Source organism: Mytilus californianus, unplaced genomic scaffold (genome assembly GCF_021869535.1).
Source record: "Mytilus californianus isolate M0D057914Y unplaced genomic scaffold, xbMytCali1.0.p SCAF_2, whole genome shotgun sequence".
In the NCBI taxonomy this organism is placed as follows: Eukaryota; Metazoa; Mollusca; class Bivalvia; order Mytilida; family Mytilidae; genus Mytilus; species Mytilus californianus.
Window position 1 is genome coordinate 125,217,060 of NW_026262668.1, and position 23,900 is coordinate 125,240,959.

The 23,900-nt window shown below is 31.3% G+C and overlaps 1 protein-coding gene across 1 annotated transcript in view; it reads left to right on the forward strand.

Moving 5' to 3' along the window:
• Nucleotides 1-23,900, forward strand: part of LOC127727795 (mucin-16-like) — a 198,982-nt gene that overhangs the window by 152,243 nt on the left and 22,839 nt on the right. Inside the window, exons 80-112 of the mRNA XM_052234911.1 lie at nt 2,691-3,092; nt 3,677-3,808; nt 5,914-5,985; nt 7,757-8,037; nt 8,190-8,331; nt 8,591-8,722; nt 9,051-9,122; nt 9,328-9,608; nt 9,760-9,901; nt 10,165-10,296; nt 10,625-10,696; nt 10,899-11,179; nt 11,330-11,471; nt 11,737-11,868; nt 12,197-12,268; nt 12,467-12,747; nt 12,900-13,041; nt 13,308-13,439; nt 13,767-13,838; nt 14,042-14,322; nt 14,475-14,616; nt 14,879-15,010; nt 15,378-15,449; nt 15,651-15,931; nt 16,084-16,225; nt 18,063-18,194; nt 18,510-18,581; nt 18,777-19,057; nt 19,210-19,351; nt 21,181-21,312; nt 21,640-21,711; nt 21,911-22,191; nt 22,344-22,485. Coding sequence (XP_052090871.1) covers nt 2,691-3,092; nt 3,677-3,808; nt 5,914-5,985; nt 7,757-8,037; nt 8,190-8,331; nt 8,591-8,722; nt 9,051-9,122; nt 9,328-9,608; nt 9,760-9,901; nt 10,165-10,296; nt 10,625-10,696; nt 10,899-11,179; nt 11,330-11,471; nt 11,737-11,868; nt 12,197-12,268; nt 12,467-12,747; nt 12,900-13,041; nt 13,308-13,439; nt 13,767-13,838; nt 14,042-14,322; nt 14,475-14,616; nt 14,879-15,010; nt 15,378-15,449; nt 15,651-15,931; nt 16,084-16,225; nt 18,063-18,194; nt 18,510-18,581; nt 18,777-19,057; nt 19,210-19,351; nt 21,181-21,312; nt 21,640-21,711; nt 21,911-22,191; nt 22,344-22,485 — 5,418 coding nt within the window. The remainder of the gene's footprint in view (nt 1-2,690; nt 3,093-3,676; nt 3,809-5,913; nt 5,986-7,756; nt 8,038-8,189; nt 8,332-8,590; nt 8,723-9,050; nt 9,123-9,327; nt 9,609-9,759; nt 9,902-10,164; nt 10,297-10,624; nt 10,697-10,898; nt 11,180-11,329; nt 11,472-11,736; nt 11,869-12,196; nt 12,269-12,466; nt 12,748-12,899; nt 13,042-13,307; nt 13,440-13,766; nt 13,839-14,041; nt 14,323-14,474; nt 14,617-14,878; nt 15,011-15,377; nt 15,450-15,650; nt 15,932-16,083; nt 16,226-18,062; nt 18,195-18,509; nt 18,582-18,776; nt 19,058-19,209; nt 19,352-21,180; nt 21,313-21,639; nt 21,712-21,910; nt 22,192-22,343; nt 22,486-23,900) is intronic.

A 23,900-nucleotide genomic window follows, 5' to 3' on the forward strand; every position in this document is an offset into this window, starting at 1 on the left:
TGAGAGAAATACCATAAAATTACGAAATGAAATAATCAACATGTATAGTTGTCATAGTTTCTTTATTATATTTCTACTACCAAAATACAGATTTTACAGCATTGAATTAGCGTTCTTACAATGAAAGCAGTTAAGCTGTATCTTCTATGATATATTTGTTTTGCATGCACACGTATAAAAATTGCGGTTTTTATCCAACGCAATCATAGGTTTGAACGTTGTTTTCAATTTAGACTTGTTTATATTTTTTCGTTTGGGCTTGTATTATATTTGCCTTCGGGCTTATATGATCCGTTCATCCTATTTTGACTCTTCAAAATTCAAGAGTCAATCCCAAATTGAGGTAAATTATATGGCCTTCCAAATACCGTTTCGATTCTTACATCACTGAAGAGACATTAATTGTCGAAATCCGGATATGGTGTACAAATTTTTGCACCTCATGTTTGCGGTATACCATCTTTTCCGCAAGTTTATTGTTTTCTGTTTTGTATTTAATTTATAAATTAAGATCCATTTTTGCATCTGGTGATCCGTTTATTTGGCAATCGCCATGGCAGTCAGCAGGGTTTAAGAACATCTGTTGTTCGACCTGCTAGTCAAATGCATTTTGTTAAAATATACTTTTTCACTTTTTGGTCTTTTGGAAAATGTTGTTTGTGCTGTATTTAGACCACTCTACCAAGAAATTTGTTTTGCATGCACACGTATAAAAATTGCGGTTTTTATCCAACGCAATCATAGGTTTGAACGTTGTTTTCAATTTAGACTTGTTATATTTTTTCGTTTGGGCTTGTATTATATTTGCCTTCGGGCTTATATGATCCGTTCATCCTATTTTGACTCTTCAAAATTCAAGAGTCAATCCCAAATTGAGGTAAATTATATGGCCTTCCAAATACCGTTTCGATTCCTAACATCACTGAAGAGACATTAATTGTCGAAATCCGGATATGGTGTACAAATATTTGCACCTCATGTTTGCGGTATACCATCTTTTCCGCAAGTTTATTGTTTTCTGTTTTGTATTTAATTTATAAATTAAGATCCATTTTTACATCTGGTGATCCGTTTATTTGGCAATCGCCATGGCAGTCAGCAGGGTTTAAGAACATCCGTTGTTCGACCTGCTAGTCAAATGCGTTTTGTTAAAATATACTTTTTCACTTTTTGGTCTTTTGGAAAATGTTGTTTGTGCTGTATTTAGACCACTCTACCAAGAAATTTGTTTTGCATGCACACGTATAAAAATTGCGGTTTTTATCCAACGCAATCATAGGTTTGAACGTTGTTTTCAATTTAGACTTGTTTATATTTTTTCGTTTGGGCTTGTATTATATTTGCCTTCGGGCTTATATGATCCGTTCATCCTATTTTGACTCTTCAAAATTCAAGAGTCAATCCCAAATTGAGGTAAATTATATGGCCTTCCAAATACCGTTTCGATTTCTAACATCACTGAAGAGACATTAATTGTCGAAATCCGGATATGGTGTACAAATTTTTGCACCTCATGTTTGCGGTATACCATCTTTTCCGCAAGTTTATTGTTTTCTGTTTTGTATTTAATTTATAAATTAAGATTCATTTTTACATCCGGTGATCCGTTTATTTGGCAATCGCCATGGCAATCAGCAGGGTTTAAGAACATCCGTTGTTCGACCTGCTAGTCAAATGCGTTTTGTTAAAATATACTTTTTCACTTTTTGGTTTTTTGGAAAATGTTGTTTGTGCTGTATTTAGACCACTCTACCAAGAAATTTGTTTTGCATGCACACGTATAAAAATTGCGGTTTTTATCCAACGCAATCATAGGTTTGAACGTTGTTTTCAATTTAGACTTGTTTATATATATATATAAATTTAAGTAAAATGTTATTTATATACTATATATATCCATAAAATATAATACACATATATACATATGTAGATGTAGATTCAACTTCATCAGGAACACTCATTGCCAAATAACTGAAAGGCCAAGGATGTTTAAGAACTGGAATAGTTGAACAGCTATACTTCCAAAAAGAACCTAAATAAAGCCAAATCCATCTAAGGTCAACTTTGCTTGAGGGAGTTGAAACCTGAGTTTCTAATAATTACAAAATTTATTAACGGACAATTTTAGAAAGGTTTTTTATAAATCATGTCAGTACCGAAGTACTGACTACTGGGCTGATGATAACCTCCGGGACTAGTAGTCCACAAGCAAAGGTATCGACCCAGTGCTGTAAAAAATGAAAGCAACACGTTATAAATTTCATGCGTCCGAAGCGCTTTTCTGGATTAACCTTCATCAGGAACGCTCAAAGCCAAATATTTGAAAGCCAAGGATGTATAAGAAACGAAATAGTTGAAGAGGTATATTACCAAAAAGGACATAAAAAATAGCCAAATCGAACTAAGGTCAACTTTTCCTGGGGGAGTTGAAACCTTAGTTTCCAATAATTTCAAAATTTATCAACGAACAATTTTAGAATGGTTTGTTATAAATCATGTCAGTACCAAAATGATGTTCTCAAAAAGATTTATAAACACAAATAGGCAGAAAGAATACAGCCTTCACGTGTCTGGTGTACCAAAGTATAAGCCTTGAATCTTTGATGACTTATTTCACCTTGATTCGGAAAAAATACAACCCGTAACTTTTAATTTTGAGAAAAGATAAAGCATGATTTCTATCTTTATAGGGACAACAACTATTGAAATACCGTCAATTGTTTCTACGCCGTCTGTTGCTTCAAGTAAAACGAGTGTAAGAGTAGAATCACCAGTGACGTCAACAGCTGGTAAGATGACAACTGCAGGTGGGCCATCATCAGCAAAAAGCACCATGATCGTGTCATCAGCGAAATCCACTGAAGGAATATCGAGTGAAAAAACAACACCTGGTGGAAAAACGAAAGCTACAACTACGACAGGAGAAGTCAAACATACGACTGGTATTATTTCATCAGAGGGAGTTACTTCCCCTGTGCCCTTTATTGGGGAAACAACCATAAAGAAAACAAGTAGACAAACTACTCCTATTGTTGCAACAACTGAAACATCAGTGAAAATGACAGATAGACATTTAGAGCAATCTTCGATTGGTATGTAAATTATAACATCAGTACATGAAACTGTAGCATTGACAAGTTTGTGCTGCTCAGAAATTTCTGATCCAGTGATTGCTGTTAGTATGTCTTTCTGAATATTATAAAATACGCTTTGCGGCTTAATTGAAAAAAAACTATTCAGGTTTGTGTTCTTATATTGCCAATAAAAATTACACATTATTGATTAAGTATTTCTGTTGAGAAATACCTAATATATGACGAGCTTTTAGTTTAGTTTAGTATAAGAATATGTAAAACTGTCTACATGGTATATATTTTGATTTGTAACAACGTAATCATATCTGTTCATCAACTCCTGCTTGTTACGAAACTCACCAAGGGTCTATTCTTTTCTTGATGTACCCTGTCACACTCTTCTGACTATCCAGGAAAATAATCACAGTAAAATAACAAATACACCTTTCAAATAATTACTGTATAAGAAGACCAGTCGTTGCTTCTGCTCTTTTATTTGATTATAACATTGACCATAGTGATATAGATCTATTTGTTTGTCCTCTTTTATTAAAATTGAATTACAAAAATTCTGTAGATCAACCTTCTTTTTCCTTGTTAAGCTACTACGCAAGTTCCCAGTACAGCAACATTTCCACAAACAAGTTCGTCAGGAGTTATCACTACAGCTGAAGTAACACCAACACCTACAGCTACACCAATAAAAATAAGTGAAGCTACTACAACATTGCAAGGTAATTATATTCCTTTTTTGAAAGAAAGTAACAGGTTTATATTTATGTAAAATATTTCAACACCAGAATGACCGCCTGTTCTTTTTTTTTCATTTAAAAAGACATTTAACGAAGCATATGAAAGATAACATATGTTGAATATTATTATGCAAAAAGATATGATGAATATGTTGAATATTATTATTCCAAAAAGGAAAGATGATACATCTTTTGAATATTATCAAATTATTATTTTGTTTGATATATTTCTATGTTTAAACATTTTTGTGATAGGATAAACTAAAAAAGGTACAACAGCAACTCAAGTATATACAACTATTCCCTCTCCTGGTATTTCAAGTACAAGTAAGAATGATAATTGATTTTGTATTAGTTGTTTCGTTTCTCTTATGTTAACGAATTTACAAAATATGTTTTTTGGAAAATTCATTGAATGAAATGCAAATAGTTTTTCAAGAACAGGAATGTTAATGCAAAAATGGTATTTATAGAACCAGTACAGTGTATGTAAAAAGTGGTTATAAAATGACATTCAAAACTTAATTCACCTAAATTCTTAAATAAAGAAAATAAATAGGTTTCATGGTTGTACATACAATAGTTATATAATTATCTTTTTAACTGAGGTAATAGCCAACAAAATCACTGAAATTGTTTAACCTTATATCAGAAATAAATCTATTCTTATCATAATTTGGCATCTAAAAGGGATAATAAATTAAAGAAATTATTAAAATTGTTCTTCTGATTAGGGGTTAACTATAAGGTAATACCTCCTGCTTTTGGCACACTTATTAAAAAGATCAAACCTGATCAGAAAGTAATAAATTTTAAATAACATCCATTGAAAATTAAACAACATCCTGTAAAACTTAAATCACAAGGCTTTTTGAATTCACTAGATAAGTAATACACGAGTTTAAGAAAAACAGGATTTTCTTTTTACCTGTAAAACACACCTGTACTGAGGTAATTAAACCTTATAAAAGTGCTTCTTGTATGCCATGTCTTTAATTTTGACAAAACCTGATTAATCAACCTAAACTTTAACTGCTAATTTGGAACACAATTCTCTTTTTAAAAGGTTTTATCAAGTATTGCTATGGAAGTGCTTTCATAGTAAAGACTTCATTTAACAAAACAGAGGTGTCATTTTCAAATTTATTAAGTTGCTTTATATACAATAAAAGATAAATGTTCACTGCGTTATTAACTGAACATGACTGACACCATAAATCTATACCAGGCTTAAGTTAGTGTTGAAAATTTTCCAGTAACCATAAAATATATCTGAAAAACATTCAAAAAAATTGAAATACCATTTAAGATATTTGAATAATGGTCGAAAGTTCTAGTATTTTTGATGTACATAATTCAATGTGAACATTATATCATGTATATAAAAATTCATTTAACCGAAATCTTAATTTATTACATTATATGTTTTTAATCTGACCAAAAATTACTTCCTTTGATCATCTTGTTTTATTTTTATTTTAAAGGCGATATACATTGTATATATATATATATATATGGTGTTGATGATTATATTATGTTTATTGTTAAATTTTGGTTTCATGCTATATTAAATACATTTTTGCATTTCAAATTGTTGTTCAAATTTCTAGCCAAGGGAAATATCTGTTGTAAAAAACAGTACTTAATTGATGAAATATAATAGATAGATACAAAAAGTAGGTCTAGCTTGGTTGAGACTTGGTCGAGTATGGTTCAGACTATGTCAAGTATGGTTCAGACTAGGTCGAGCATGGTTCAGACTTGTTCGAGAATGGTTGAGACCTTGTCGAGTATGGTTCAGACACATATAAAATTGTTAAGTACTGGTCGAGTAAAGGTCGAGTACAAGTTCAGACTGTTAAGTAAATAAGTAAATTTCAGAATGGTCGAGTAGAAATCAGTACAGTCTAGGTACAGATATAGGCCATTTCAGACTTTTACTGGTTTGTAGTGTTTAAGTGCAAAACGGAAAGATGATTCATGTGTTGAATATTATTATGCAAAAAGGAAAGATGATACATTTTTTGAATATTATTAAATTATTATTTTGTTTGATATATTTGTATTTTTACACATTTTTCTCATAGGATCGACTGGAAAAGAGACAACACCAACTCAAATACCAATTACAAGTCCCTCTCCTGGTATTTCAAGTACAAGTAAGAATGATAATTGAATTTTTATTAGTTGTTTCGTTTCTCTTATGTTAACGAATTAATAAAATATTTTTTTGGAAAATTCATTGAATGAAATCCAAATATTTTTTTCAAAAATAGGAATGTTAATGCAAAAGTGGTATTTATAGAACCAGTACAGTATAATATGTTAAAAGTGGTTATAACGTGACATGTTTGTTTTGTAGAGATATCGACAACCACGCCCGTTTGTGAAATAACAGATGGAATGGATTCACTAACAACAATACCTTCAACAGAAATTGCAACTAATGACAAGAAGGCAGATATTGAAAATCTGCGACCTTCCTCTAAGACACCCTTTAAAAGCTCTGAAGAAAAATTGGTTTTAGAGTACGTGCCTACGAATGCAAGACCAATAGCCAATGTTGAACTGGTTTCTACTGATAATATCAAGACGTATACAGTACAATTCTTTATTGCAGACGGAACTGTAACAACGAGAAAGGTTTGTATGACTTGCACAAAATCTTCAAGTTTAAACTTATTAATTTTATTGATTCTTTTTGAAAAAGAAAAGGTGACTGCTGTTTTTGTGGAACATGAAACAAGGATGATTTTGCCATGTTAACTTGAAACTTGTATTTTCCTTTCTGTAGCTTAAAGTAGGCGAAAAGGCTAAAAGCATTAGAACTGATGTGAGAAAGATTACTGTAATTATTACACCTGATGACAAAAAAGATTCTTACAGACCTGTTCAGCTTCAACTAAGCGTCCATGCCTGTTTTGAAGTCAGTAAGTAAAAAAAGACTATAGTAGTTTAAGCTGCAGCAATATGTAATGTATTTAGTAACAGTTGTATAGATGAGATGATTGTGAAGATTTTATGTGTGCCTTGTTGAAATAAAACTATGAGTAATTAATTTGGTTTGGTAAAACTCTTTAATGTTGATCTGTTTTTTGTTAAAACCTGCTTGTGGCGGGTGTTTGATTTGTCCTTGTTACAAATGAGTTGTTTGCTGTTAATAAAAGATAAACTCCTTTTTATTTTTTAGCTTCTACGCCAATTCCAAGTACAACAACAGTTCCACAAAAAGTATCATCAGCAGTTATCACTACAGCCGAGGTTACACCTACACCTACAGCTACACCCAAAATAATAAGTGAATCTACTACAACATTGAAAGGTAATGGATTTGAATTGTATTCCTTTTCTGAATGAAAGTAGCAAGTTTGATGTATATTTATGTAAAATACTACAAAACCAGAATGACATCCTGTTGTTATTCTTCATTTAAAAAGATATTTAACGAAGTTTATGAAAGATACATTTGTTGAATATTATTTTAGAATAAGGAAAGATAATACATGTGTTGAATATTAAAATGCAAAAAGGAAAGATGATTCATGTGTTGAATATTATTATGCAAAAAGGAAAGATGATACATTTTTTTGAATATTATTCAATAATTATTTTATTTGAAATATTTGTATTTTTAAACATTTTTGTCATAGGATCAACTGGAAAAGAGACAACAGCAACTCAAGTACCAATTACAAGTCCCTCTCCTGGTATTTCAAGTACAAGTAAGAATGATAATAGATTTTTTATTAGTTGTTTCGTTTCTCTTATGTTAACGAATTAACAAAATATTTTTTTGGAAAATTCATTGAATGAAATGCAAATATTTTTTTTCAAGAAAAGCAATATTTATGCAAAAATGAAAATTATAGAGCCAGTACAGTATATGTTAAAAGTGGTAATAACGTGACATGGTTGTTTTTTTTTTTTTAGAGATATCGACAACCACACCCGTTTGTGAAATAACAGATGGAATGGATTCAATAACAACAATACCTTCAACAGAAATTACACCTAATGACAAGAAGGCAGATATTGAAAATCTGCGACCTTCCTCTAAGACACCTTTTAAAAGCTCTGAAGAAAAATTGGTTATAGAGTACGTGCCTACGAAGACAAGACCAATAACCAATGTTGAACTGGTTTCTACTGATAATATCAAGACGTATACAGTACAATTCTTTAATGCAGACGGAACTGTAACAACGAGAAAGGTTTGTATGACTTGCACAAAATCTTCAAGTTTAAACTTATCAATTTTATTGATTCTTCTTGAAAAAGAAAATGTGACTACCGTTTATTAGAAACATAAAACAAGGACAATTTTGCCATGTTAACTTTGAAACTTATATTTTCCTTTCTGTAGATTAAAGTAGGCGAAAAGGCTACAAGCATTGGAACTAAGCCTGATGTGAGAAAGGTTACTGTGATTATTAGACCTGATGACAAAGAAGATTCTTACAGACCTGTACAGCTCCAACTTAGCGTCCATGCCTGTTTTGAAGTCAGTAAGTAAAAAAAGACCATAGTAGTTTTAGCTGCAGCAATATGTAATGTATGTAGTAACAGTTGTATAAATGAGATGTATTGTGAAGATTTTATGTGTGCCTTGTTGAAATAAAACTATGAGTAATTAGTTTGGTTTGGTAAAGTTCTTTCATGCTAATCTGTGTTTTTGTTAAAACCTGCTTGTGGCGGGAGTTTGATTTGTCCTTGTTACAAATGAGTTGTTTGCTGTTAATAATAGATAAACTTTTCATTTTGTAGCTTCTACGCCAATTCCAAGTACAACAACAGTTCCACAAAAAGTATCATCAGCAGTTATCACTACAGCCGAGGTTACACCCACACCTACAGCTACACCCAAAATAATAAGTGAATCTACTACAACATTGAAAGGTAATGGATTTGAATTGAATTCCTTTTCTGAATGAAAGTAGCAGGTTTGATGTATATTTATGTAAAATACCACAAAACCAGAATGACCGCCTGTTGTTATTCTTCATTTAAAAAGACGTCTAACGAAGTTTCTGAAAGATACATTTGTTGAATATTATTTTAGAATAAGGAAAGATAATACATGTGTTGAACATTATAATGCAAAAAGGAAAGTTGTTTCATGTGTTGAATGTTATTATGCGAAAAGGAATGATAATACATTTTTTTGAATATCATTAAATTATTATTTTGTTTGATATATTTGTATTTTCAAACATTTTTGTTACAGGATCAACTGCAAAAGAGACAACAGCAACTCAAGTACCAATTACAAGTCCCTCTCCTGGCATTTCAAGTACAAGTAAGAATTATAATTGATTTTTTATTAGTTGTTTCGTTTCTCTTATGTTAACGAATTAACAAAATATTTTTTGGAAAATTCATTGAATGAAATGCAAATATTTTTTTTCAAGAATAGCAATATTTATGCAAAAATGATATTTATAGAACCAGTACAGTATATGTTAAAAGTAGTTATAACGTGACATGGTTGTTTTTTTTTTTAGAGATATCGACAACCACGCCCGTTTGTGAAATAACAGATGGAATGGATTCAATAACAACAATACCTTCAACAGAAATTACAACTAATGACAAGAAGGCAGATATTGAAAATCTGCGACCTTCCTCTAAGACACCTTTTAAAAGCTCTGAAGAAAAATTGGTTATAGAGTACGTGCCTACGAAGACAAGACCAATAGCCAATGTTGAACTGGTTTCTACTGATAATATCAAGACGTATACAGTACAATTCTTTAATGCAGACGGAACTGTAACGACGAAAAAGGTTTGTATGACTTGCAAAAAATCTTCAAGTTTAAACTTATCAATTTTATTGATTCTTTTTGAAAAATAAATGTGACTGCTGTTTATTCGGAACATGAAACAAGGAAAATTTTGCCATGTTAACTTTGAAACTTATATTTTCCATTATGTAGGTTAAAGTAGGCGAAAAGGCTACAAGCATTGGAACTAAGCCTGATGTGAGAAAGGTTACTGTAATTTTTACACCTGATGACAAAGAAGATTCTTACAGACCTGTACAGCTCCAACTTAGCGTCCATGCCTGTTTTGAAGTCAGTAAGTAAAAAAAGACCATAGTAGTTTTAGCTGCAGCAATATGTAATGTATGTAGTAACAGTTGTATAAATGAGATGTATTATGAAGATTTTATGTGTGCCTTGTTGAAATAAAACTATGAGTAATTAATTTGGTTTGGTAAAGTTCTTTCATGCTAATCTGTTTTTTTGTTAAAACCTGCTTGTGACGGGTGTTTGATTTGTCCTTGTTACAAATGAGTTGTTTGCTGTTAATAATAGATAAACTCCTTTTTTATTTTTTAGCTTCTACGCCAATTCCAAGTACAACAACAGTTCCACAAAAAGTATCATCAGCAGTTATCACTACAGCCGAGGTTACACCCACACCTACAGCTACACCCAAAATAATAAGTGAATCTACTACAACATTGAAAGGTAATGGATTTGAATTGAATTCCTTTTCTGAATGAAAGTAGCAGGTTTGATGTATATTTATGTAAAATACTACAAAACCAGATTGACCGCCTGTTGTTATTCTTCATTTAAAAAGACATTTAACGAAGTTTCTGAAAGATACATTTGTTGAATATTATTTTAGAATAAGGAAAGATAATACATGTGTTGAACATTATAATGCAAAAAGGAAAGATGTTTCATGTGTTGAATGTTATTATGCGAAAAGGAATGATGATACATTTTTTTGAATATCATTAAATTATTATTTTGTTTGATATATTTGTATTTTCAAACATTTTTGTCACAGGATCAACTGGAAAAGAGACAACAGCAACTCAAGTACCAATTACAAGTCCCTCTCCTGGCATTTCAAGTACAAGTAAGAATTATAATTGATTTTTTATTAGTTGTTTCGTTTCTCTTATTTTAACGAATTAACAAAATATTTTTTGGAAAATTCATTGAATGAAATGCAAATATTTTTTTTCAAGAATAGCAATATTTATGCAAAAATGATATTTATAGAACCAGTACAGTATATGTTAAAAGTAGTTATAACGTGACATGGTTTTTTTTTTTAGAGATATCGACAACCACGCCCGTTTGTGAAATAACAGATGGAATGGATTCAATAACAACGATACTTTCAACAGAAATTACAACTAATGACAAGAAGGCAGATATTGAAAATCTGCGACCTTCCTCTAAGACACCTTTTAAAAGCTCTGAAGAAAAATTGGTTATAGAGTACGTGCCTACGAAGACAAGACCAATAGCCAATGTTGAACTGGTTTCTACTGATAATATCAAGACGTATACAGTACAATTCTTTAATGCAGACGGAACTGTAACAACGAGAAAGGTTTGTATGACTTGCACAAAATCTTCAAGTTTAAACTTATCAATTGTATTGATTGTTCTTGAAAAAGAAAATGTGACTGCTGTTTATTGGAAACATGAAACAAAGGATTTTGCCATGTTAACTTTGAAACTTATATTTTCCATTATGTAGGTTAAAGTAGGCGAAAAGGCTACAAGCATTGGAACTAAGCCTGATGTGAGAAAGGTTACTGTAATTGTTACACCTGATGACAAAGAAGATTCTTACAGACCTGTACAGCTCCAACTAAGCGTCCATGCCTGTTTTGAAGTCAGTAAGTAAAAAAAGACCATAGTAATTTTAGCTGCAGCAATATGTAATGTATGTAGTAACAGTTGTATAAATGAGATGTATTATGAAGATTTTATGTGTGCTTTGTTGAAATAAAACTATGAGTAATTAATTTGGTTTGGCAAAATTCTTTCATGCTTATCTGTTTTTTTGTTAAAACCTGCTGGTGGCAGGTGTTTGATTTGTCCTTGTTACAAATGAGTTGTTTGCTGTTAATAATACATAAACTCCTTTTGTTTCTTTTTTAGCTTCTACGCCAATTCCAAGTACAACAACAGTTCCAAAAAAAGTATCATCAGCAGTTATCACTACAGCCGAGGTTACACCCACACCTACAGCTACACCCACAATAATAAGTGAATCTACTACAACATTGAAAGGTAATGGATTTGAATTGTATTCCTTTTCTGAATGAAAGTAGCAGGTTGGATGTATATTTATGTAAAATACTACAAAACCGGAATGATCGCCTGTTGTTATTCTTTATTTAAAAAGACATTGAACGAAGTTTATGAAAGATACATTTGTTGAATATTATTTTAGAATAAGGAAAGATAATACAAGTGTTGAATATTATAATGCAAAAAGGAAAGATGATTCATGTGTTGAATATTATTATGCGAAAAGGAATGATGATACGTTTTTTTGAATATGATTAAATTATCATTTTGTTTTATATATTTGTATTTTTAAACATTTTTGTCATAGGATCAACTGGAAAAGAGACAACAGCAACTCAAGTACCAATTACAAGTCCCTCTCCTGGTATTTCAAGTACAAGTAAGAATGATAATTGAATTTTTATTAGTTGTTTCGTTTCTCTTATGTTAACGAATTAACCAAATATTTTTTGGAAAATTCATTGAATGAAATGCAAATATTTTTTCAAGAAAAGCAATGTTAATGCAAAAATGGTATCTATAGAACCAGTACAGTATATGTTAAAAGTGGTCATAAAGTGACATGTTTGTTTTTTAGAGATATCGACAACCACGCCCGTTTGTGAAATAACAGATGGAATGGATTCAATAACAACAATACCTTCAACAGAAGTTACAACTAATGACAAGAAGGCAGATATTGAAAATCTGCGACCTTCCTCTAAGACACCTTTTAAAAGCTCTGAAGAAAAATTGGTTATAGAGTACGTGCCTACGAAGACAAGACCAATAGCCAATGTTGAACTGGTTTCTACTGATAATATCAAGACGTATACAGTACAATTCTTTAATGCAGACGGAACTGTAACAACGAGAAAGGTTTGTATGACTTGCACAAAATCTTCAAGTTTAAACTTATCAATTGTATTGATTGTTCTTGAAAAAGAGAATGTGACTGCTGTTTATTCGAAACATGAAACAAGGACGATTTTGCCGTGTTAACTTTAAAACTTATATTTTCCATTATGTAGATTAAAGTAGGCGAAAAGGCTACAAGCATTGGAACTAAGCCTGATGTGAGAAAGGTTACTGTAATTGTTACACCTGATGACAAAGAAGATTCTTACAGACCTGTACAGCTCCAACTTAGCGTCCATGCCTGTTTTGAAGTCAGTAAGTAAAAAAAGACCATAGTAGTTTTAGCTGCAGCAATATGTAATGTATTTAGTAACAGTTGTATATATGAGATGATTGTGAAGATTTTATGTGTGCCTTGTTGAAATAAAACTATGAGTAATTAATTTGGTTTGGTAAAGTTCTTTCATGCTAATCTGGTTTTTTTGTTGTTAAAACCTGCTTGTGGCTGGTGTTTGATTTGTCCTTGTTACAAATGAGTTGTTTGCTGTTTATAATAGATAAACTCCTTTTTACTTTTTTAGCTTCTACGCCAATTCCAAGTACAACAACAGTTCCACAAAAAGTATCATCAGCAGTTATCACTACAGCCGAGGTTACACCCACACCTACAGCTACACCCAAAATAATAAGTGAATCTACAACAACATTGAAAGGTAATGGATTTGAATTGTATTCCTTTTCTGAATGAAAGTAGCAGGTTTGATGTATATTTATGTAAAATACTACAAACCAGAATGACCTCCTGTTGTTATTCTTCATTTAAAAAGACATTTAACGAAGTTTATGAAAGATACATTTGTTGAATATTATTTTAGAATAAGGAAAGATAATACATGTGTTGAATATTATAATTCAAAAAGGAAAGATGATTCATGTGATGAATATTATTATGCAAAAAGGAAAGATGATACATTTTTTTTAATATTTTTAAATTATCATTTTGTTTGATATATTTGTATTTTTAAACATTTTTGTCACAGGATCAACTGGAAAAGAGACAACAGCAACTCAAGTACCAATTACAAGTCCCTCTTCTGGCATTTCAAGTACAAGTAAGAATTATAATTGATTTTTTATTAGTTGTTTCGTTTCTCTTATGTTAACGAATTAACAAACTATTTTTTGGAAAATTCATTGAATGAAATGCAAATATTTTTTCTCAAGAATAGCAATATTTATGCAAAAATGATATTATAGAACCAGTACAGTATATGTTAAAAGTAGTTATAACGTGACATGGTTGTTTTTTTTTTAGAGATATCGACAACCACGCCCGTTTGTGAAATAACAGATGGAATGGATTCAATAACAACAATACCTTCAACAGAAATTACAACTAATGACAAGAAGGCAGATATTGAAAATCTGCGACCTTCCTCTAAGACACCTTTTAAAAGCTCTGAAGAAAAATTGGTTATAGAGTACGTGCCTACGAAGACAAGACCAATAGCCAATGTTGAACTGGTTTCTACTGATAATATCAAAACGTATACAGTACAATTCTTTAATGCAGACGGAACTGTAACGACGAGAAAGGTTTGTATGACTTGCACAAAATCTTCAAGTTTAAACTTATCAATTTTATTGATTCTTCTTGAAAAAGAAAATGTGACTACCGTTTATTAGAAACATAAAACAAGGACGATTTTGCCATGTTAACTTTGAAACTTATATTTTCCTTTCTGTAGATTAAAGTAGGCGAAAAGGCTACAAGCATTGGAACTAAGCCTGATGTGAGAAAGGTTACTGTGATTATTAGACCTGATGACAAAGAAGATTCTTACAGACCTGTACAGCTCCAACTTAGCGTCCATGCCTGTTTTGAAGTCAGTAAGTAAAAAAAGACCATAGTAGTTTTAGCTGCAGCAATATGTAATGTATGTAGTAACAGTTGTATAAATGAGATGTATTATGAAGATTTTATGTGTGTCTTGTTGAAATAAAACTATGAGTAATTAGTTTGGTTTGGTAAAGTTCTTTCATGCTAATCTGTGTTTTTGTTAAAAAACCTGCTTGTGGCGGGAGTTTGATTTGTCCTCGTTACAAATGAGTTGTTTGCTGTTAATAATAGATAAACTTTTTTATTTTGTAGCTTCTACGCCAATTCCAAGTACAACAACAGTTCCACAAAAAATATCATCAGCAGTTATCACTACAGCCGAGGTTACACCCACACCTACAGCTACACCCAAAATAATAAGTGAATCTACTACAACATTGAAAGGTAATGGATTTGAATTGAATTCCTTTTCTGAATGAAAGTAGCAGGTTTGATGTATATTTATGTAAAATACTACAAAACCAGAATGACCGCCTGTTGTTATTCTTCATTTAAAAAGACATTTAACGAAGTTTCTGAAAGATACATTTGTTGAATATTATTTTAGAATAAGGAAAGATAATACATGTGTTGAACATTATAATGCAAAAAGGAAAGATGTTTCATGTGTTGAACATTATAATGCAAAAAGGAAAGATGTTTCATGTGTTGAATGTTATTATGCGAAAAGGAATGATGATACATTTTTTTGAATATCATTAAATTATTATTTTGTTTGATATATTTGTATTTTCAAACATTTTTGTCACAGGATCAACTGCAAAAGAGACATCAGCAACTCAAGTACCAATTACAAGTCCCTCTCCTGGCATTTCAAGTACAAGTAAGAATTATAATTGATTTTTTATTAGTTGTTTCGTTTCTCTTATGTTAAGGAATTAACAAAATATTTTTTGGAAAATTCATTGAATGAAATGCAAATATTTTTTTTCAAGAATAGCAATATTTATGCAAAAATGATATTTATAGAACCAGAACAGTATATGTTAAAAGTGGTAATAAAGTGACATGTTTGTTTTTTTAGAGATATCGACAACCACGCCCGTTTGTGAAATAACAGATGGAATGGATTCAATAACAACAATACCTTCATCAGAAATTACAACTAATGACAAGAAGGCAGATATTGAAAATCTGCGACCTTCCTCTAAGACACCTTTTGAAAGCTCTGAAAAAAAATTGATTATAGAGTACGTGCCTACGAAGACAAGACCAATAGCCAATGTTGAACTGGTTTCTACTGATAATATCAAGACGTATACAGTACAATTCTTTAATGCAGACGGAACTGTAACAACGAGAAAGGTTTGTATGACTTGCACAAAATCTTCAAGTTTAAACTGATCACTTGTATTGATTGTTCTTGAAAAAGAAAATGTGACTGCTGTTTATTCGAAACATGAAACAAGGACGATTTTGCCATGTTAACTTTGAAACTTATATTTTCCATTATGTAGGTTAAAGTAGGCGAAAAGGCTACAAGCATTGGAACTAAGCCTGATGTGAGAAAGGTTACTGTAATTGTTACACCTGATGACAAAGAAGATTCTTACAGACCTGTACAGCTCCAACTAAGCGTCCATGCCTGTTTTGAAGTCAGTAAGTAGAAAAAGACCATAGTAGTTTTAGCTGCAGCAATATGTAATGTATGTAGTAACAGTTGTATAAATGAGATGTATTATGAAGATTTTATGTGTGCCTTGTTGAAATAAAACTATGAGTAATTAATTTGGTTTGGTAAAGTTCTTTCATGCTTATCTGTTTTTTTGTTAAAACCTGCTTGTGGCGGGTGTTTGATTTGTCCTTGTTACAAATGAGTTGTTTGCTGTTAATAATACATAAACTCCTTTTGTTTCTTTTTAGCTTCTACGCCAATTCCAAGTACAACAACAGTTCCACAAAAAGTATCATCAGCAGTTATCACTACAGCCGAGGTTACACCCACACCTACAGCTACACCCTCAATAATAAGTGAATCTACCACAACATTGAAAGGTAATGGATTTGAATTGTATTCCTTTTCTGAATGAAAGTAGCAGGTTTGATGTATATTTATGTAAAATACTACAAAACCAGAATGACCGCCTGTTGTTATTCTTCATTTAAAAAGACATTGAACGAAGTTTATGAAAGATACATTTGTTGAATATTATTTTAGAATAAGGAAAGATAATACATGTGTTGAACATTATAATGCAAAAAGGAAAGATGTTTCATGTGTTGAATATTATTATGCGAAAGGGAATGATGATACATTTTTTTGAAAATCATTAAATTATCATTTTGTTTTATATATTTGTATTTTTAAACATTTTAGTCATAGGATCAACTGCAAAAGAGACAACAGCAACTCAAATACCAATTACAAGTCCCTCTCCTGGTATTTCAAGTACAAGTAAGAATGATAATTGAATGTTTATTAGTTGTTTCGTTTCTCTTATGTTAACGAATTAACCAAATATTTTTTGGAAAATTCATTGAATGAAATGCAAATATTTTTTCAAGAAAAGCAATGTTAATGCAAAAATGGTATCTATGGAACCAGTACAGTATATGTTAAAAGTGGTAATAAAGTGACATATTTGTTTTTTTAGAGATATCGACAACCACGCCCGTTTGTGAAATAACAGATGGAATGGATTCAATAACAACAATACCTTCAACAGAAATTACAACTAATGAAAAGAAGGCAGATATTGAAAATCTGCGACCTTCCTCTAAGACACATTTTAAAAGCTCTGAAGAAAAATTGGTTATAGAGTACGTGCCTACGAAGACAAAACCTATAGCCAATGTTGAACTGGTTTCTACTGATAATATCAAGACGTATACAGTACAATTCTTTAATGCAGACGGAACTGTAACGACGAGAAAGGTTTGTATGACTTGCACAAAATCTTTAAGTTTAAACTTATCAATTGTATTGATCGTTCTTGAAAAAGAAAATGTGACTGCTGTTTATTCGAAACATGAAACAAGGACGATTTTGCCGTATTAACTTTGAAACTTATATTTTCCATTATGTAGGTTAAAGTTGGCGAAAAGGCTACAAGCATTGGAACTAAGCCTGATGTGAGAAAGGTTACTGTAATTGTTACACCTGATGACAAAGAAGATTCTTACAGACCTGTACAGCTCCAACTAAACGTCCATGCCTGTTTTGAAGTCAGTAAGTAGAGAAAGACCATAGTAGTTTAAGCTGCAGCAATATGTAATGTATGTAGTAACAGTTGTATAAATGAGATGTATTATGAAGATTTTATGTGTGCCTTGTTGAAATAAAACTATGAGTAATTAATTTGGTTTGGTAACGTTCTTTCATGCTAATCTGTTTTTTGTTAAAACCTGCTAGTGGCAGGTGTTTGATTTGTCCTTGTTAGAAATGAGTTGTTTGCTGGTAATAATACATAAACTCCTTTTTTTTTTTCTTTTTAAGCTTCTACGCCAATTCCAAGTACAACAACAGTTCCACAAAAAGTGTCATCAGCAGTTATCACTACAGCCGAGGTTACACCCACACCTACAGCTACACCCACAATAATAAGTGAATCTACTACAACATTGAAAGGTAATGGATTTGAATTGTATTCCTTTTCTGAATGAAAGTAGCAGGTTTGATGTATATTTATGTAAAATACTACAAAACCAGAATGACCGCCTGTTGTTATTCTTCATTTAAAAACACATTTAACGAAGTTTATGAAAGATACATTTGTTGAATATTATTTTAGAATAAGGAAAGATAATACATGTGTTGAATATTATAATGCAAAAAGGAAAGATGATTCATGTGTTGAATATTATTATGCGAAAAGGAATGATGATACATTTTTTTGAATATGATTAAATTATATATTTGTATTTTTAAACATTTTTGTCATAGGATCAACTGGAAAAGAGACAACAGCAACTCAAGTACCAATTACAAGTCCCTCTCCTGGTATTTCAAGTACAAGTAAGAATGATAATTGAATTTTTATTAGTTGTTTCGTTTCTCTTATGTTAACGAATTAACTAATTTTTTGGAAAATTCATTGAATGAAATGCAAATATTTTTTCAAGAATAGCAATGTTAATGCAAAAATGGTATTTATAGAACCAGTACAGTATATGTTAAAAGTGGTAATAAAGTGACATGTTTGTTTTTTAGAGATATCGACAACCACGCCCGTTTGTGAAATAACAGATGGAATGGATTCAATAACAACAATACCTTCATCAGAAATTACAACTAATGACAAGAAGGCAGATATTGAAAATCTGCGACCTTCCTCTAAGACACCTTTTAAAAGCACTGAAGAAAAATTGGTTATAGAGTACGTGCCTACGAAGACAAGACCAATAGCCAATGTTGAACTGGTTTCTACTGATAATATCAAGACGTATACAGTACAATTCTTTAATGCAGACGGAACTGTAACAACGAGAAAGGTTTGTATGACTTGCACAAAATCTTCAAGTTTAAACTTATCAATTTTATTGATTCTTCTTGAAAAAGAAAATGTGACTGCTGTTTATTCGGAACATGAAACAAGGACGATTTTGCCATGTTAACTTTGAAACTTATATTTTCCATTATTTAGGTTAAAGTAGGCGAAAAGGCTACAAGCATTGGAACTAAGCCTGATGTGAGAAAGGTTACTGTAATTGTTACACCTGATGACAAAGAAGATTCTTACAGACCTGTACAGCTCCAACTAAGCGTCGATGCCTGTTTTGAAGTCAGTAAGTAGAAAAAGACCATAGTAGTTTTAGCTGCAGCAATATGTAATGTATGTAGTAACAGTTGTATAAATGAGATGTATTGTGAAGATTATATGTGTGCCTTGTTGAAATAAAACTATGAGTAATTAGTTCGGTTTGGTAAAGTTCTTTCATGCTAATCTGTGTTTGTTTTAAAACCTGCTTGTGCCGGGTGTTTGATTTGTCCTTTTTACAAATGAGTCGTTTGCTGTTAATAATAGATAAACTTTTTTATTTTGTAGCTTCTACGCCAATTCCAAGTACAACAACAGTTCCACAAAAAGTATCATCAGCAGTTATCACTACAGCCGAGGTTACACCCACACCTACAGCTACACCCAAAATAATAAGTGAATCTACATCAACATTGAAAGGTAATGGATTTGAATTGTATTCCTTTTCTGAATGAAAGTAGCAGGTTTGATGTATATTTATGTAAAATACTACAAAACCAGAATGACCGCCTGTTGTTATTCTTTATTTAAAAAGACATTTAACGAAGTTTATGAAAGATACATTTGTTGAATATTATTTTAGAATAAGGAAAAATAATACATGTGTTGAATATTATAATGCAAAAAGGAAAGATGATTCATGTGTTGAATATTATTATGCACAAAGGAATAATGATACATTTTTTTTAATATGATTAAATTATTATTTTGTTTTATATATTTGTATTTTTAAACATTTTTGTTATAGGATCAACTGTAAAAGAGACAACAGCAACTCAAGTACCAATTACAAGTCCCTCTCCTGGTATTTCAAGTACAAGTAAGAATGATAATTGAATTTTTATTAGTTGTTTCGTTTCTCTTATGTTAACGAATTAACCAAATATTTTTTGGAAAATTCATTTAATGAAATGCAAATATTTTTCAAGAATAGCATTGTTAATGCAAAAATGGTATTTATAGAACCAGTACAGTATATGTTAAAAGTGGTAATAACGTGACATGTTTGTTTTTTAGAGATATCGACAACCACGCCCGTTTGTGAAAAAACAGATGGAATGGATTCAATAACAACAATACCTTCAACAGAAATTACATCTAATGACAAGAAGGCAGATATTGAAAATCTGCGACCTTCCTCTAAGACACCTTTAAAAAGCTCCGAAGAAAAATTGGTTATAGACTACGTGCCTACAAAGACAAGACCAATAGCCAATGTTGAACTGGTTTCTACTGATAATATCAAGACGTATACAGTACAATTCTTTAATGCAGACGGAACTGTAACAACGAGAAAGGTTTGTATGACTTGCAAAACATCTTCGAGTTTAAACTTATCAATTTTGTTGATTCTTCTTCAAAAAGAAAATGTGACTGCTGTTTATTCGGAACATGAAACAAGGACGATTTTGCCATGTTAACTTTGAAACTTATATTTTCTTTTCTGTAGGTTAAAGTAGGCGAAAAGGCTACAAGCATTGGAACTAAGCCTGATGTGAGAAAGGTTACTGTAATAATTACACCTGATGACAAAGAAGATTCTTACAGACCTGTTCAGTTTCAACTAAGTGTCCATGCCTGTTTTGAAGTCAGTAAGTAGAAAAAGACCATAGTAGTTTTAGCTGCAACAATATGTAATGTATGTAGTAACAGTTGTATAAATGAGATGTATTGTGAAGATTTTATGTGTGCCTTGTTGAAGTAAAACTATGAGTAATTGATTTGGTTTGGTAAAGTTCTTTCATGCTAATCTGTATTTTGTTAAAACCTGCTTGTGGCGGGTGTTTGATTTGTCGTTGTTACAAATGAGTTGTTTGCTGTTAATGATACATAAACTCCTTTTTTTTTCTTTTTAAGCTTCTACGCCAATTCCAAGTACAACAACAGTTCCACAAAAAGTATCATCAGCAGTTATCACTACAGCCGAGGTTACACCCACACCTACAGCTACACCCACATTAATAAGTGAATCTACTACAACATTGAAAGGTAAGAATTTGAATTGTATTCCTTTTCTGAATGAAAGTAGCAGGTTTGATGTATATTTATGTAAAATACTACAAAACCAGAATGACCGCCCGTTGTTATTCTTCATTTAAAAAGACATTTAACGAAGTTTATGAAAGATACATTTGTTGAATATTATTTTAGAATAAGGAAAGATAAGACATGTGTTGAGTATTATAATGCAAAAAGGAAAGGTGATTCATGTGTTGAATATCATTATGCAAAAAGGAAAGATGATACATTTTTTTGAATATTATTCAATTATTATTTTGTTTGACGTATTTGTATTTTTAAAAAATGTTGTCATAGGATCAACTGGAAAAGAGACAACAGCAACTCAAGTACCAATTACAAGTCCCTCTCCTGGTATTTCAAGTACAAGTAAGAATTATAATTGATTTTTTATTAGTTGTTTTGTTTCTCTTTTGTTAACGAATTAAGAAAATATTTTTTGGAAAATTCATTGAATGAAATGCAAATATTTTTTCAAGAATAGCAATGTTAATGCAAAAATGGTATTTATAGAACCAGTACAGTATATGTTAAAAGTGGTTATAACGTGACATGTTTGTTTTTTTAGAGATATCGACAACCACGCCCGTTTGTGAAATAACAGATGGAATGGATTCAATAACAACAATACCTTCAACAGAAGTTACAACTAATGACAAGAAAGCAGATATTGAAAATCTGCGACCTTCCTCTAAGACACCTTTTAAAAGCTCCGAAGAAAAATTGGTTATAGAGTACGTGCCTACGAAGACAAGACCAATAGCCAATGTTGAACTGGTTTCTTCTGATAATATCAAGACGTATACAGTACAATTCTTTAATGTTGACGGAACTGTAACGACGAGAAAGGTTTGTATGACTTGCACAAAATCTTTAAGTTTAAACTTATCAATTTTATTGATTCTGCTTGAAAAAGAAAATGTGACTGCTTTTTATTCGGAACATGAAACAAGGACGATTTTGCAATGTTAACTTTGAAACTTATATTTTCCATTATGTAGGTTAAAGTAGGCGAAAAGGCTACAAGCATTGGAACTAAGCCTGATGTGAAAAAGGTTACTGTAATTGTTACACCTGATGACAAAGAAGATTCTTACAGACCTGTACAGCTCCAACTAAGCGTCCATGCCTGTTTTGAAGTCAGTAAGTAGAAAAAGACCACAGTAGTTTTAACTGCAGCAATATGTAATGTATGTAGTAACAGTTGTATAAATGAGATGTATTGTGAAGATTTTATGTGTGCCTTGTTGAAATAAAACTATGAGTACTTAATTTGGTTTGGTAAAGTTCTTTCATGTTAATCTGTTTTTTGTTAAAACCTGCTTGTGGCGGGTGTTTGATTTGTCCTTGTTACAAATGAGTTGTTTGCTGTTAATAATAGATAAACTCCTTTTCCTTCTTTTTTAGCTTCTACGCCAATTCCAAGTACAACAACAGTTCCACAAAAAGTATCATCAGCAGTTATCACTACAGCCGAGGTTACACCCACACCTACAGCTACACCCACAATAATAAGTGAATCTACTACAACATTGAAAGGTAATGGATTTGAATTGTATTCCTTTTCTGAATGAAAGTAGCAGATTTGATGTATATTTATGTAAAATACTACAAAACCAGAATGACCTCCTGTTGTTATTCTTCATTTGAAAAGACATTTAACGAAGTTTATGAAAGATACATGTGTTGAATATTATTTTAGAATAAGGAAAGATAAGACATGTGTTGAGTATTATAATGCAAAAAGGAAAGGTGATTCATGTGTTGAATATCATTATGCAAAAAGGAAAGATGATATATTTTTTTGAATATTATTCAATTATTATTTTGTTTGACGTATTTGTATTTTTAAAATTTTTTGTCATAGGATCAACTGGAAAGGAGACAACAGCAACTCAAGTACCAATTACAAGTCCCTCTCCTGGTATTTCAAGTACAAGTAAGAATGATAATTGATTTTTTATAAGTTGTTTTGTTTCTCTTTTGTTAACGAATTCAGAAAATATTTTTTGGAAAATTCATTGAATGAAATGCAAATATTTTTTCAAGAATACCAATGTTAATGCAAAAATGGTATTTATAGAACCAGTACAGTATATGTTAAAAGTGGTTATAACGTGACATGTTTGTTTTTTAGAGATATCGACAACCACGCCCGTTTGTGAAATAACAGATGGAATGGATTCAATAACAACAATACCTTCAACAGAAGTTACAACTAATGACAAGAAAGCAGATATTGAAAATCTGCGACCTTCCTCTAAGACACCTTTTAAAAGCTCTGAAGAAAAATTGGTTATAGAGTACGTGCCTACGAAGACAAGACCAATAGCCAATGTTGAATTGGTTTCTACTGATAATATCAAGACGTATACAGTACAATTCTTTAATGCAGACGGAACTGTAACGACGAGAAAGGTTTGTATGACTTGCACAAAATCTTCAAATTTAAACTTATCAATTTTATTGATTGTTCTTGAAAACGAAAATGTGACTGCTGCTTATTCGGAACATGAAACAAGGACAATTTTGCTATGTTAACTTTGAAACTGATATTT